The 15,676-nt window shown below is 37.9% G+C and overlaps 1 protein-coding gene across 8 annotated transcripts in view; it reads left to right on the top strand.

Moving 5' to 3' along the window:
• CDC14A (cell division cycle 14A) overlaps positions 1-15,676 on the top strand; it is a 190,951-nt gene that overhangs the window by 154,927 nt on the left and 20,348 nt on the right. For 6 of the 8 annotated variants that reach the window (XR_003510288.1, XM_027536391.1, XM_027536393.1 and 3 more), the window contains 2 exons: positions 12,934-13,049; positions 14,847-14,894. Coding sequence is in view for 7 of the 8 variants with exons in the window: in XM_027536391.1 (XP_027392192.1) it covers positions 12,934-13,049; positions 14,847-14,894 (164 nt within the window). In the remaining variant the exon portion in view is untranslated. The remainder of the gene's footprint in view (positions 1-12,933; positions 13,050-14,846; positions 14,895-15,676) is intronic. The other 2 variants (XM_027536394.1, XM_027536397.1) reach the window with 1 other exon arrangement.

Raw genomic sequence — 15,676 nt, 5'->3', positions numbered from 1 at the left:
TGAGTCAGCCATAGGTAGACATATATCCCCTCCCTTTTGAACCTCCCTCCCATCTCCCTCCCCATCCTACCCCTCTAGGTTGATACAGAGACCCTGTTTGAGTTTCCTGAGCCATACAGCAAATTCCCGTTGGCTATCTGTTTTACATACAGTAATGTAAGTTTCCATGTTACTCTTTCTGTACATCTCATCCTCTCCTCTCCTCTCCCCATGTCCATAAGTCTGTTCTCTATGTCTTTTTCTCCATTGTTGGCCTGTAAATAAATTCTTCAGTACCCTTTTTTTTAGATTCCATATATATGCATTAGAATATGGTATTTATCTTTCTCTAACTCACTTCACTCTATATAATAGGTTCTAAGTTCATCCACCTCTTTAGAACTAACTCAAATGCATTTCTTTTTATGACTGAGTAATATTCCATTGTGTATATGTACCACAACTTCTTTATCCATTCATCTGTTGATGAACATCTAGGTTGCTTCCCTGTTCTAGTGATTGTAAATAATGCTGCATTGAACATCGGGATATATGTGTCTCTTTCAATTTTGGTTTCCTCAGGGTGTATGCTTATCAGTGGGATTACTGGGTCATATGATGGTTTTATTCTTTGTCTTTTAAGGAATCTCCACACTGTCTTCCATAGTGGCTTTATCAATTTACATTTCCACCAACAGTGTAAGAGCATTCCCTTTTCTCCACACCCTCTCCAGCATTTATTGTTTGTGGACTTTTTGATGAGGGCCATTCTGACTGGTGTGAGGTGATATCTCATTGTAGTTTTGATTTGTATGTCTCTAATAATGAGCGATATTGAGCATCTTTTCATGTGTTTCTTAGCCATGTGTATATCTTCTTTGGAGAAATGTCTGTTTAGGTCTTTTTCCCACTTTTTGATTGGGTTGTTTGCTTTCTGGTATTGAGTTGTATGAGCTGCTTCTATATTTTGGAAATTAATTGTTTGTCAGTTGTTTCATTTGCTATTATTTTCTCCCATTCCGAGGATTGTCTTCTCACCTTGCTTATAGTTTCCTTTGCTATGCAAAAGCTTTTAAGTTTAATCAGGTCCCACTTGTTTACATTTGTTTTTATTTCCATTACTCTAGGAGGAGGGTCATAGAGGATCTTGCTTTGATTATGTCATCAAGTGTTCTGCCTGTGTTTTCCTCTAAGAGTTTTGTAGTTTCTGTTCTTACATTTAGGTCTTTAATCCACTTTATCTTTGTGCATGGTGTTAGGAAGTATTCTAATTTCATTCTTTTACATGGAGCTGTCCAGTTTTCCCATCACCATTTATTAAAGAGGCTATCTTTGCCCCATTGCATATTCTTGCCTCTTTTGTCAAAAATAGGGTACCCAGAGGTGCATGGGTTTATCTCTAGGCTTTCTATCTTGTTCCATTGGTCTACATTTCTGTTTTGGGGCCAGTACCATACTGTCTTGATGACTGTAGCTTTGTAGTATAATCTAAAGTCAAGAAGGTGATTCATCAAGCTCCATTCTTCTTTGTCAAGACTGCTTTGGCTATTTGGGGTCTTTTGTGTTTCCATATGAATTGTGAAATTTTTTGTTCTAGTTCTGTGAAAAGTGCCATTGGTAATTTGATAGGGATCACATTGAATCTGTAGATTGTGTTTGGTAGTATAGTCATTTTCACAATATTGATTCTTCCTACCCAGGAACATGGAATATCTCTCCATCTGTTTATGTCATCTATTTCTTTCATTAGTGTCTTACAATTTTCTGTGTACAGTTCTTTTGTCTCTAGGTAAGTTTATTCCTATATATTTAATTCTTTTTGTTTCAGTGGTGAATGGGATTGGTTCCTTAATTTCTCCTTCTGATTTTTCATTGTTAGTATATAGAAATGCAAGTGATTTCTGTGTATTGATTTTGTATCCTGCAACTTTGCTAAATTCACTGATTAGCTCTAGTAATTTTCTGTTACTATCTTTAGGGTTTTCTATGTACAGTATCATGTCATCTGCAAGCAGTGAGAGTTTTACTTCTTTTCTGAACTGGATTCCTTTTATTTCTTTTCTTCTCTGATTGCTGTAGCTAGGACTTCCAGAACTATGTTGAATAATAATGGCAAAAATGGACCCCCTTGTCTTGTTCCTGCTCTCAGGGGAATGCTTTCTGTTTTTCACCACTGAGAATAATGTTTGCTGTATGCTTATCATATATGGCCTTTACTATGTTGAGGTAGGTTCCTTCTATGCCCATTTTTCGAAGAGTTTTAATCATAAATAGGTGCTGAATTTTGTCAAAGCTTTTCTATTGAAATTATCATATGGTTTTTATCTTCCAATTTGTTAATATGGTGTATCACATTGATTGATTTGCATATATTGAAGAATCCTTGCATCCCTGGAATAAACCCAACTTGATCATCGTGTATGAGCTTTTTGATGTGTTGCTGAATTCTGTGCTAAAATTTTGTTTATGATCGTTGCATCTATATTCATCAGTGATATTAGTGTGTAGTTTTCTTTCTGTGTGTTGTCTTTGTCTGGTTTTGGTATCAGGGTGATGGTGGCCTCATAGAATGAGTTTGGAAGTGTTCCTTCCTCTGCAATTTTTTGAAAGAGTTTTAGAAGGATAGGCATTAGCTCGTCTCTAAATGTTTAATAGAATTCTCCTGTGAAGCCACCTGGTCCTGGGCTTTTGTTTTTTGGGAGATATTTTTTTAATCACAGCTTCAATTTCAGTGCTTGTAATTGGGTTGTTCATAATTTCTATTTCTTCCTGGTTCAGTCTTGGAAGATTGAACTTTTCTAAGAATCTGTCCATTTCTTCCAGGTTATCTATTTTATTACCATATTGCTAAGTCACTTCAGTCGTGTCAGACTCTGTGTGACCCCATAGACGGCAGCCCACCAGGCTTCCCCGTCCCTGGGATTCTCCAGACAAGAACACTGGAGTGGGCTGCCATTTCCTTCTCCAATGCATGAAAATGAAAAGTGAAAGCGAAGTCGCTCAGTCATGTCCGACCCTCAGCGACCCCATGGACTGCAGCCTGCCAGGCTCCCCCATCCATGGGATTTTCCAGGCAAGAGTACTGGAATGGGGTGCCATTGCCTTCTCCGTTATTAGTTGTTCATAATAGTCTCTTATAATCCTTTGTATTTCCGCATTGTCTGTTATAACCTCTCCTTTTTCATTTCTAATTTTGTTGATTTGATTCTTCTCTCTTTTTTTCTTGATGAGTCTGGCTAAAGGTTTGTCAATTTTGTTTATCTTCTCAAAGAACCAGCTTTTAGTTTTGTTAATCTTGACTGTTGTTTCTTTCATTTCTTTTTCATTTATTTCTGCTTGTATCTTTTTGATTTCTTTCCTTCTACTAATTTGAGGGGTGTTTTTTGTTCTTTTTCTGGTTGTTTTAGGTGTAAAGTTAGGTTGTCTATTTGATGTTTTTCTTGTTTCTTGAGGTAGGATTGTATTGCTATAAACCTCCCTCTTAGAACTGCTTTTGCTGCATCCCATAGGTTTTGAGTTGTCATGTTTTCATTGTCATTTGTTTCTAGACATTTTTTTGAGTGCCCTTTTGATTTCTTCACTAACCTGTTGGTTATTTAGAAGCGTGTTGTTAGTCTCCACGTGTTTGTGTTCCTTACACTTTTCTTCTTGTAATTGATATCTAGTCTCATAGCATTGTGGTTGGAGAAGATGCTTGATACGATTTCAGTTTTCTTACATTTACTGAGGTTTGATTTGTGACCCAAGATGTGGTCTATCCTGGAGAATGTTCCATGTACGCTTAAGAAAAAGGTGTATTCTTCTGCATTTAGATGAAATGTCCTGAAGATATCAATGAGATCCATCTCATCTAATGTATCACTTAAGATTTGTGTTTCCTTATTAATTTTCTGTTTTGATGATCTGTCCATTGGTGTGAGTGGGGTGTTAAAGTCTCCTACTATTAATGTGTTACTGTCAATTTCTCCTTTTATGTCTGTTAGTGTTTGTCTTATGTATTGAGGTGCTCCTATGTTGGGTGCTTAGATATTTACTTAGATTGTTATGTCTTCCTCTTGCATTGATTGATCCCTTGATCATTATGTAGAGTCCTTCCTTATCTCTTGTAATCTTCTTTATTTTAAGGTCTATTTTGTCTGATATGAAGATTGCTATTCCAGCTTTTTTGCTTCCCATTTGCATGGAATATATTTTTCCATCCTCTCACTTTCAGTCTATATGTATCTTGAGGTCTGAAGTTGGTTTCTTGAAGACAGCATATACATGGGTCTTGTTTTTGTATCCATTCAGCCAGTCTGTGTCTTTTGATTAGAGCATTTAACCCATTTACATTTAAAGTAATTATTGATATATATGTTCCTCTTCCATTTTTTTAATTGTTTGGGGTTGATTTTGTAGATCTTTGTTCTTCTCTTGTATTTCTTGACTATATAAATCCCTTTAATATTTGTTGTAAAACTGGTTTGATGGTACTTTTGCTTGTCTGAAAAGCTTTTTATTTCTCCATCAATTCTGAATGATATCCTTGCCAGGCACAGTAATCTTGGTTGTAGTTTTTTCCCTTTCAGTACTTTAAATATATCCTGCCATTCCCTTCTGGCCTTCAGAGTTTCTGGTGAAAGATCAGCTGTTAAATATATGAGGTTTCCCTTGTATGTTACTTGTTGCTTCTCCCTTGCTGCTTTTAATATTCTTTCTTTGTGTTTAGTCTTTGTTAGTTTGATTAGTATGTGTCTTGGCGTGTTTCTCCTGGGGTTTCCTGTATGGGACTCTGTGCCTCTTGGACTTGATTGACTATTTCCGTTTTCATGTTGGGGAAATTTTAAACTATAATCTCTTCAAAAAATTTTTCATACCCTTTCTTTTTCTCTTCTTCTGGGACCCCTATATTCAAATGTTGGTGCGTTTGATATGGTCAGGTCTCTGAGACTGTCCTCAGCTCTTTTCATTCTTTGTCCTTTATTCTGCTCTTCAGAAGTTAGTTTCACCATTTTATCTTCCAGCTCACTGATTCGTTCTTCTGCTTCAGATATTCTGCTATTGATTCCTTCTAGAGTATTTTTAATTTCAGTAATTGTGTTATTTGTCTCTCTATGTTTATTCTTTAATTCTTCTAGGTCTTTGTTAATTGATTCTTGCATTTTCTCCATTTTGTTTTCAAAAGGTTTTGATCACCTTTACTATCATTATTCTGAATTCTTTTTCAGTTAGTTTGCCTGTTTCCTCTTCATTTATTTGGACTTCTGTGTTCCTAGTTTATTCCTTCATTTGTGCAGTATTTCTCTGCCTTTTTATTTTTATTTTTTTAACTTATTGTGTTTGATGTCTCTTTTTCCCAGGCTTCAAGGAAAGTTGAATTCTTTCCTTGAAGAAGGTTGAATTCTTTCTTCCGTTTGGTTTCTGCCCTCCTAAGGTTGGTCTGGTGGTTTGTGTAAGCTTCATATAGGGTGAGATTTGTGCTGAGTTTTTGCTTGTTTGTTTGTTTTTCCTCTGATGGGCAAGGCTGAATGATGTGGTAGTCCTGTCTGGTGATGTATTTCTGTTTTGTCTGTTGTTTCGATGGCGTCCTGCACAGGGTGCTACTGGTGGTTGGGTGATGCCGGGTCTTGTATTCAAGTGGTTTCCTTTGTGTGAGTTCTCACTATTTGATACTCCCTAGGGTTAGTTCTCTGGTAGTCAGGGGTCTTGGAGTCAGCGCTCCCACTCCAAAGGCTCAGGGCTTGATCTCTGTGGTGCTGCTCAGCAGCAGGCACAGCGGCCCCAGCAGCCACATGGCATGGCTGCCACTCCCACTGCCTGCTGCCACCCAAGAATATCTTTTAAAATGCTCTTTCTTTATGTGTTTTAGTTGACTCTCATTTTCCTGTCTTTATGTAAGGCAGGCTGGTATCCAAATGAAAAGCTGCTGAGGCTCAGACCTTCAGGAGTGCAACAGGGAGCCTAAGAGCAGACCTCTTTCCTTGGGGGAGCCAAAACATAAGGTCTTCCCTGGGCTAGGCTTCTTCACCATCACCAGCAACCATGTGGCTTTGTTTCAGGGGATCTGCTGCTCCTAGAGCAGCTGAGAGCAGGGAGTGGGGGTTGCACTGAGACTCTGGAGAGAGGGGCTGAAGCCCAAGAGCACAGGGAGGGCTGGGTTAACCTTTGTTGTTTGTGGCTTTGTTCATCATTAGTCATCATGAGGAATGAATTTGGTATAAAGAATGAGGTCTAATAGTACCTGATCAGAAAACAGCCTCAGAATCCCCCAGGTCTGTCAGTTCTTGGGATTGACTTATGCCTCATGGCAAATGGAGCTATATTTTCTAATACATTTTCCCCCACACAGGTGCTTATGACCCAGTATATGTTGCACTTGTGCTCAGCTGTATCCTACTCTTAGCAATTCCATGGACTGTAGCCCACCAGCCTCCTCTGTCTATGGAATTTTCCAGGCAGGAATACTGGAGTGGGTTGCCATTTTCTTCTCCAGTATATCATCATGACCCAGGGATCAAACCCTCATCTGTTGTATCTCCTGCATTGGCAGGCAGATTCTTCACCACTGTACCACCTGGAAAGCCCCATAATTTATGTTATAGGTGCCCTAAGAAATACAGGCTTTGGTTATATGCCCACCTGCATGTCTTTTTCAGGGTTCCAGGAAGCTCAAATCCCTTTCTATATTAGCTTTTTGTTTCTTTTCAAAAATATTTTGAAAACAAGTATAGTTCATTTACAATGTTCTGTTAATTTCTGCTATATAGCAAAATTATACATATGCATACATTCATTTTTTACATTATTTTCTATTATGGTTTGCAATAAGATATTGAATATACTTCTCTGTGCTCTACCAGTAGGACCTTGTCATTTGTCCATTCTATATATAATAATTTGCATCTGTTAACCCCAGCCTCCCACTCCATCCCTCACACTCTATCCCAACCCCTTCCCCTTGGCGATCACCAGTCTCTTCTTTATGTCCATGATTCTGATTCTGTTTTGTAGATGGTTTCATTTGTGTCATATTTTAGATTCTACATATAAGTGATATCATATGGTGTTTGTCTTTCTGACTTACTTCACTTAGTGTGATAATTTCTAGTTGCATACATTATCCAAAATAATGTTGACATTATTTTGTTCTCTTTTATGACTGAGTAGTATTCTATTTGGAGAAGGCAATGGCACCCCACTCCAATACTCTTGCCTGGAAAATCCCATGGATGGAGGAGCCTGGTAGGCTCAGTCCATGGGGTCGCTGAGGGTCAGACACGACTGAGCGACTTCACTTTGACTTTTCACTTTCATGCATTGGAGAAGGAAATGGCAACCCACTCCAGTGTTCTTGCCTGGAGAATCCCAGGGACGGGGGAGCCTGGTGGGCTGCCGTCTATGGGGTCACACAGAGTCAGACACAACTGAAGCGACTTAGCAGCAGCAGCAGCAGTATTCTATTATATATTTATCCATTCATCTGTTGATGGACATGTAGGTTGTTTCCATGTCTTGGCTATTGTCAGTAGTGCTGCTGTGAACATAAAGGTGTATGTATCTTTTTGAATTAAAGTTTTGTCAATATACACCCAGGAGTGGGATTCCTGGATCATATGGTAATTCTATTTTTAGTTTTCTGAGGAAACCTCTATACTGTTTTTCACAGTGGCTGCACCAACTTACATTCATACCAGCAGTGTAGGAGGGTTCCTTTTTCTCCACACACTGTCCAGCATTTGTTATTTGTAGACTTTTTGACGGTGTGAGGTGCATCTCATTGTAGTTTTGATTTGCATTTCTCTAATTAGCGTTGTTGAGCATCTTTTCATGTGCCTGTTGGCCATCTGTATTTCTTCTTCGGAGAAATGTCCATTTAGATCTTCTGCTCATTTTTCAATCAGGTTGTTTGATATTTTGTGTTTTTTGGAGATTAAACCCTTGTCAGTTGCATTTTTTGCAGATATTTTCTCCCATCCTGTAGGTTGTCTTTTTGTTTATGGTTTTCTTTGCTGTGCAAGTCTTGTAAGTTTGATTAGGCCCCATTTGGTTTTTTTTTTGTTATTATTTCTATTGCCTTGGGAGACATTTAAGAAAACATAGGTATGATTTATGTCTGAGAATATTTTGCCTATGACCTTTTCTAGGAGTTTTATGGTGTCTTGCGTTTAAGTCTTTAAGTTATTTTTGAGTTTATTTTGTGTGTGATGAGAGGGTATGTTCATTGATTTACATTCAACTGTCCAACTTTCCTAGCACCCTTTACTGAAGAAACTGTCTTTTTCCCATTGTATGTTCTTGGCTCCTTTGTCAAAGATTAACTGACCATAGGTGTGTGGGGCTTTTTGTTTAAATTAATTTTGTAATTTAATTTAAATGTGTTTTGAATAACATTGTGTATAACTATTTTTGTCAAGAGTTTGAAGGCTGTTAATCATTTACTAAGAATTTTGTAGCTCATATGTTTTATATTCTTCATCCTAAAAATGGCTAAAACTTCTTACAGTAGCCACAGAAATAAAATAAGGGGTGATTGAGACCAAAAAAATAATAATAATAATAAAAACTCCATGATTTAGATTTTAGCAGATTTTTCCAGACCTCTACTGTGTGTCCAGTTCTTTTTCCCTCCCTCTTCCTTCCCCAGGTCCTGATTTCCAAGCAGTTCTCCTTGCCTGGTCCAATCTGTCATCTCTCATCAGACGACTGCTGTTCCTTCCCACCAGTCTTGATCTCTCTAATTTACTAACCTCATAGTAATCAACTAAGAGGAAATAATTGTGTCACATTCAAATGAGGATTTTGGTTTTTTTTTAATGTAAAGAACTCTCAAAAATCAACCTGAGAACTCCATGTACACAAATAAAATGGGAGGCCTTATGGTTGGTAAATATAAAAAAAATGTTCTACTTCCTTAGGAATAAAGAAAACACAGATGCTATTTATGCCCATCAGGTTATGTGAGATTAAAGAAATGTATGCTGTATTAGCAAGGGTTCTGGGGATTAAAAAGCTCTTAAACATTGCTAGTTGGAATTTAAAATGGTCTAGTCTTTTTGGAGAGTGGTTTGATAATATACAGCAGGAGACTTTAATCTAGCAATTCCACTTCTATCCATTTATCTTAAGGCAGCAATAATAGGATGGGTTCAAAAACCATGTGCTTGTATAGAAGGATGTTTGTTGGAACTGTTTATAATGATGAAAGACAGAAAACAGCCTGGCCGAGGGCAAAATATATAAAATCTGATATATCTAGACAGTGGAATTTTATAGAACCATAAAAATGATAATGTAGAGGATCTTAAAAATTTGCCCTGAAACACTTCCACAGTACATTTAAGTGAAAAAGTAAGTTACAAAGAAGCATGTTTAATTCAGCCTCCTTTTGTGAGGAAGAAATGTGTTGGTAGGGTATGTGTGCCACGGGGAAAAGTCTGGAAGACTATATGACAGAATGCTAGTGTGTTTTACTTTGAAGATAAGTATGTAGGTGGCTTTAATATTTTTTTTGAGATAATATTTTCTGTAGTTTTTTGTTGCCTATGACAAACAAGTACTATGTGGTAAAATATATTTTTTTTCTTTGGAAAAGTCATGGTTTCCTTCTCCAGAGGTTGAGAGCTGGGACTTAATATATAATGTTTTCTTTTTCTTTGAGAGCTAGTGTACTGAAGTAAACTCCTTAAGGAACTTAAGAAAAAAATATGTTAATTCTGGGTAGTAAGGTACATGACTGGCTGTTACATCATTTACTTGTTTTCTATGTGTTTAAAATGTATTATAATTAAAAAAATGTTCACCTTTAAGATTTATAATAAAGTAGGAGAGATAAACCAGAGAAGGCAATGGCACGCCACTCCAGTACTCTTGCCTGGAAAATCCCATGGATGGAGGTGCCTGGTAGGCTGCAGTCCATGGGGTCACTAAGAGTCAGGCACAACTGAGTGACTTCACTTCACTTTTCACCTTCATGCATTGGAGAAGGAAATGGCAACCCATTCCAGTGTTCTTGCTTGGAAATCCCAGGGACGGGAAGCCTGGTGGGCTGCCGTCTATGGGGTCGCACAGGTTGAAGTGACCTAGCAGCAGCAGCAGGAGAGATAAACACACATAACTATAATATAAAAATAGTTACTTTAACTGTATGTTTTAAAATTAATTTTTATTTTTAAAAATCATGACAACAGTTTTTGAAATTTCAAAAGTATTGAATTCTGATAAAAAAGAAAATCAGTTCCCTATCCCACCTTGCTGTATTCCCAGACCCACTCTCAAAAGGGGAAAACCTTTAAGCAAATTATACTAATATTTTCCCTGTCATATTTCTAAGTATCTTACAATAACACTATTTTTTAAAATTTATCAATTATGGGCATTTTCCTATTGTCTCCTGGTTATGGTGGACAAGAATAATTCTTCTACCTTGCAATTACCTTTACTCCTCCAGCTTCCCAATATAGTTATAATTTTGGTTAAACCTAAATAATGTATACATTATTACTATGTAAATATTGCTCACTGTTGAGCTTAATAGCCCACTATGACTGTTTCCTTTGTTGAAGCTCTCTTTTTTCCCTAGAGTTATTTGCCGTTTTTATTTGCATGGTTTTCTATATATTTGGGAAAACAGAATGTTACTCTCTGTACCCCCTCCCCCCACCACAAATTGTGCCAAGCAATTTAAAAATTTTCAAAATCTCAACACAGCAAAAAAATCTTACCAAGTCCATTCTTTTCCTGAGGACGCTTATACCTTCCAACCTGGACTAACTGTTCTCTAGTGCAGACATAGAGTTCTGACCCAAGACCTTTTCTTCACACTCTTCAGTTGGGTCCCTGATTTTCCTGGATCTCACATTGTCTTCTTTTTTTCCCTGAAGCACATCCTATAATAATTTTCCCAGAAAGAGTGTGTAAGAGGTAAATTTTTGTACCTTTGTTCTACCTTTACACTTGACAGATAGGTTGAATATTGCAGTCTCAAGTTGAGGATCACTTTCCTTAGACTTTTGAAGGCACTTCAGAGCTGGGAACACAAAGATCTTCCTTGTTGAATGAACAAACGAGCATTCCTGGCTTGCCCACAAAGACACTCATTAGACTGTGAAACTGATTGGGGTGAAAATCCTGTCCGGCCTTCCAGAAGCTTTCCTTGCCTATCTTATGGAGGCTTATAATGTGGGAGACCTGGGTTTGATCCCTTGGTTGGGAAGATCCCCTGGAGAAGGGAAAGGCTACCCACTCCAGTAGTCTGGCCTGAAGAATTCCATGGACTGTGTAGTCCATGGGTTTGCAAAGAGTTGGAGATGACCAAGCAACTTTCACTTTCATATTCTTCTTGGTTCTCCTCATATTCTGGAGACTCTTGGCTGTGCTGTCCTTCCATCAGGAGCAAGTAACTCTTACCAACGCAGCATGTTGGGTGCTAGGTGAAGCTAAGCTCAACTTCTGAGATGTGCCGTCCTGCTTGGAAGTCTAGCCTGCAGGCATGCCTGATCTCTGTTCCTGCAGGCTTCCTTGGGTGAAAGTGGATTTACTCCCACAGGGACTGAATGGACAAAGATGAATAGTATAATTGATTTCTTGGGACTTTATAGGTAGACATTTCTCGGTGACTCTAAGAGAACCCCCTGACTTTGAGGTTCCATGATCCCGTGACTGTTGAACTAATGTTCTTTGCCAGGATGGCCCTTCCTGTTGGCTTGGTTTGGCTTGCTTCACAAGTACTCCCTCTTTAAGACTCGGCTAAGGAATTGCTTCCTCTGGGAAGCTTTCATCTTCATTTCTTTTTCTTCCCTACTGGCTCTGTATTTCTTTCTTTTTTTTTTTGGCTGTGTATTTCCTTTGTCTTTTTTTCTAAGATCAGAGCTGTAGTAATGAGGTGTAATCTTTTTACCCAAGACATGCCTACTAAGCTCCAGATGCATCCATGGACCCCAACATAGGCGGCAGGGAACAAAAAGTGTTTTGATTCAGGAATGGCCATCAAAAATGACTAGAATGTGACAGAGGGAAGTGTATTTTTGTACATCTTTCATCAAATAAGAATTCTAGCTTTAAAGAGGAAAGGAGACTTATGGCTAGAAATGATCTTAGCAAATGCAAACCTTTTGATTTTTTTTCAGGTAAGGAAAAGACAAAATACAGTTGTTATGGTGCAAAGTTAGTGTGCAGTGGCATGTATTTTAGAAAGAACATTGTATCTGAGGACAGAAAACCTGATTTTAAAATCATAGCTCTGTCATGAAGAGTTTAGGGGAGCTTAGGTAATATTCTTACATTCCACTAGCACCTCCTTTTCTCATCTTGAAATTAAGAGTATCAGTGCCCTCCCTATCCCCACTCCCTGGGTTATGAGAATTAAATGTGAGCTGGCATGCAAAAAGAACTAGTGTGGTACTTATATATTTATTTCCAACTGTAAGACTTATTTCATCAGGCAATACACTTTCCCAGGCTAGTAAGGTTTAACTCCTTTTGGAAGAATCTTGAGTGCTTTTACTAGTGTTAAATGATGTTAGTAAGTTACTGTATAGATATCCTAAGTTGTTCTATCTGTCACTTATATAAACAAATTATGGAATTTGCAGTGATGGATTCTGATAACTTCTGGAAAATATTTGTACTGTGTCTTTTGAGCCAGCTTATATCTAAGCTGTATTCCGAAGTGTGATTTTGTCTGCAAGAAAGTCTCCGTCGTTGTGGTCCATTGCAACAAAGCTCCTTCTAAATTTACCGCAGCCATAATCATGCTTCTTTGATTTGGAATTTGACTAGTATATTTAATTGGTAATTAATACAATGTTCTTTAGTATCTATGTGACCATTGCTGAATTTGTAGTGCTTTTATTCTTTTTAGATAATCTATGTAAAATATATTCCATATACAGAGATAATCTATAAGCGATTAAGAATTCTGTATAAAGTAGAATTATTTGTAATGACCTTTCTGTGGAACATGAATTTTTTTTTCAGAATAATTTAGAAGAGGATGAAGATGTGGAAATGAAAAATAATATAACCCAGGGAGACAAACTACGTGCCTTAAAAAGTCAGAGACAGCCCCGCACCTCACCATCCTGTGCATTTAGGTAGATCTATTTTAAACTTTTAAGTTTATATTTTACCTCCATGTGTGGGTAGAATATTTAATCTCTTTTGGTTATCATTCTATAAGTACCATGTTTACCTCTCATTTTTTGGTTTATTACTATTTTGTGTTATTTATTAATGTTGTGGGGAGTAGATACATTTTAGAAGCTTATCGAAAGCAGCTGCTGCATCTTAATTTCTGGAATTCCCCCTAAAATTGCCACGCTGTGGTTGGTTGTCTCTGGGACTCTGTTCAAAATTCTGTTAGGAATGCCACTCTTTTCCTGTGAATGGGCTTCTTCTTCTGTGCCGAATCCTCAGAGGTGTGCCAAGCATTTGTATTTAATCTAGAGTGTGCAGGAAAGTATTGTATGCCGAGCTTTTGGTATACCCTCACTCGTTAGCCCGACTTCCTATTTCTGGGAATTGAATAAGCAATTCCTGTCTGTTAAGTTACAAACAATCTTAGTTTGGAGATCTGAAATTACTCATCAGAATCAGTTGGTGGGACTTAACTTCAGACCACAGCCTTTGAAATCTTCTGCTAATTCAGACTAAGTGGAAGAAATAAAGCTTCAGAATTAATGTAGGTTCAATATCTCTAAATATCAAGATTCTTTATTGTAATGTAAGAGGTGGCAAGTCCACAAATGAGTATCATGGGAAATGGTTATTTTCCTTTGACTTTTAAGTGAGAGAAATGCATAGCAAGAAGGCTGTTTTGCTATGATAAATGTCGAGCAGACTACTCACAGAGAATTTAGTTTTATGTATTATCTGGAGGGATTATAACACTTAAGTCAGATTGGGTCTGGTCAGATCATTATCTATGCTTTGAGTACTGGTTTCCTGCCCTGAAATATGAAGGTTCGTATATAGCTTGAAGTTGAGGTAATTGTTTTATATAGTAAGATGGGAAGATGGAATAGAAAATCTGGTACTTAGTGATACTCACCAACTGCCACTGAGAGGTTAAGGAAATGTAGATCTACCAACGAACTGCTATGGGGCCAGGAGTTTCGCTAGGTACCTAGTTTGGACATGAAGATTAACTGAGTAAGCACAGAAGGTGGCACCGTTACCTATATTTGTGTTGGTTGCTTGAGATTAGAGAAGGTAAATCGCTCCCTAGCTGGTATTCAAACCCAGCACTCTTCAAAGTCCATATTCTTTTCACTGTATATACTGTCTTACTGGAAGTTTCTTCAAGATCAGTAAATATATTACCAATCTTTGTTATTCACCATTTTTCCTTGAAACTCTAAGAAAGTGCTTTATGTTAATTAAAATTAATTTCCAACAGATTTATATTTGATTTGTAAGAAGCCATAAGTGGGAGGAAGGGATAAGTTGTGGTATAACTTGGCTGATAAAATGGCAAAAGAAGCAAGAGAAGCTTCACTAGACTTGAGAAGGCTCATTCCAAGATGGTGTTTATCTCTTTCTTTTCATCCTTATAAATTTTCTCATTTTTCTGAATATAATTTTTCTTAACAGCATCATGGCCCCATCATCAAACTTTTTTTTTTCCTCACTCTGAATAGATGCAGTACCAGCTTCTGATGAAAAAGAATTTTACTGTAAATGAAATTCAAGATGAAACAAAATGACTAAAATGGATTTCCCACTGGCTTTAGGACTTATAAAGTAAATAAATACTAATATCCATTTGCAAGGTCTATCCCTCTTGTCCATTTAATAATTTTGCTGGTCTGACTCCAGAGGATGTGGCTTTTGGTCTTGGCTTAAATGTGTGACCCTGGTGATGAGTGAACATTTGTCTTTGGTTTCTGTAGGTTGGAGGATATGAAAGGGCATCCAAGAGCAGTGTCCCAGCCTTCCAGGTACTGTCAACCAAGTTGAATTTCTAGTAGATTATAGGCAAATGCTACCCTTTAGATGGGGCTCCCCAGGTGGCTCAGTGGTAAAGAATATGCCTGCCGAGACATTAAGAGATATATGAGATGGGGGTTCTATTCCTGGGTTGAGAGAAGGAAATGGCAACCCACTCCAGTATTCTTGCCTGGAAAATCCCCTGGACAGAGGAGCCTGCGGGCTACAGTCGGACATGACTGAGCACACACACATTGCCATTGGGAGTGACCTAGGCCACTGAGAGCCATGGCCGTGGCAGAGACCTTGAACTATTACTAGATGATGACCCTTTAGATACATTTCACAACTTTAAGCCCATGGAAATAAGCTGCACATAGCTTTTCACTTTTAAAATTCCTTTGTTTCTGTTCCAGATTATTATAATTGGCTTTATAGTTAATGCTCATGATGAGCAAGAGTTTTGTTTTCCTGAGGTGCCCGCAAGGCTGCATGGCTGTGGGAGTGATGCCAGTGTACCCTGTGTGCCCAGCATATGGTGGGGTCTCTTAGTAAACCAGAGTTGCTCTGCAACATGCCTTTCAAGCCTGTGATAGATTTTGCCTTGAATTTTTGACATTTCTGTTCTTTTTTCCTCCTATTTTTGCATGTGTCTGTTCCCTTCCTTTGTTTTCTAGTTTTATTTCCTTCCTGAGTCTCCATTAGAGGAGGAAACGTTAGTGGTTTTCTTTGGAAAAATGTTCCCCGAACACTTCCTGGTGGTCTCGGTGGTATCAGGATTGCGCATAGGCCT

Source organism: Bos indicus x Bos taurus, chromosome 3 (genome assembly GCF_003369695.1).
Source record: "Bos indicus x Bos taurus breed Angus x Brahman F1 hybrid chromosome 3, Bos_hybrid_MaternalHap_v2.0, whole genome shotgun sequence".
NCBI lineage: Eukaryota > Metazoa > Chordata > Mammalia > Artiodactyla > Bovidae > Bos > Bos indicus x Bos taurus.
The sequence above is the reverse complement of the archived record's forward strand: the minus strand, read 5'-3'. Positions and strand labels throughout refer to the sequence as shown.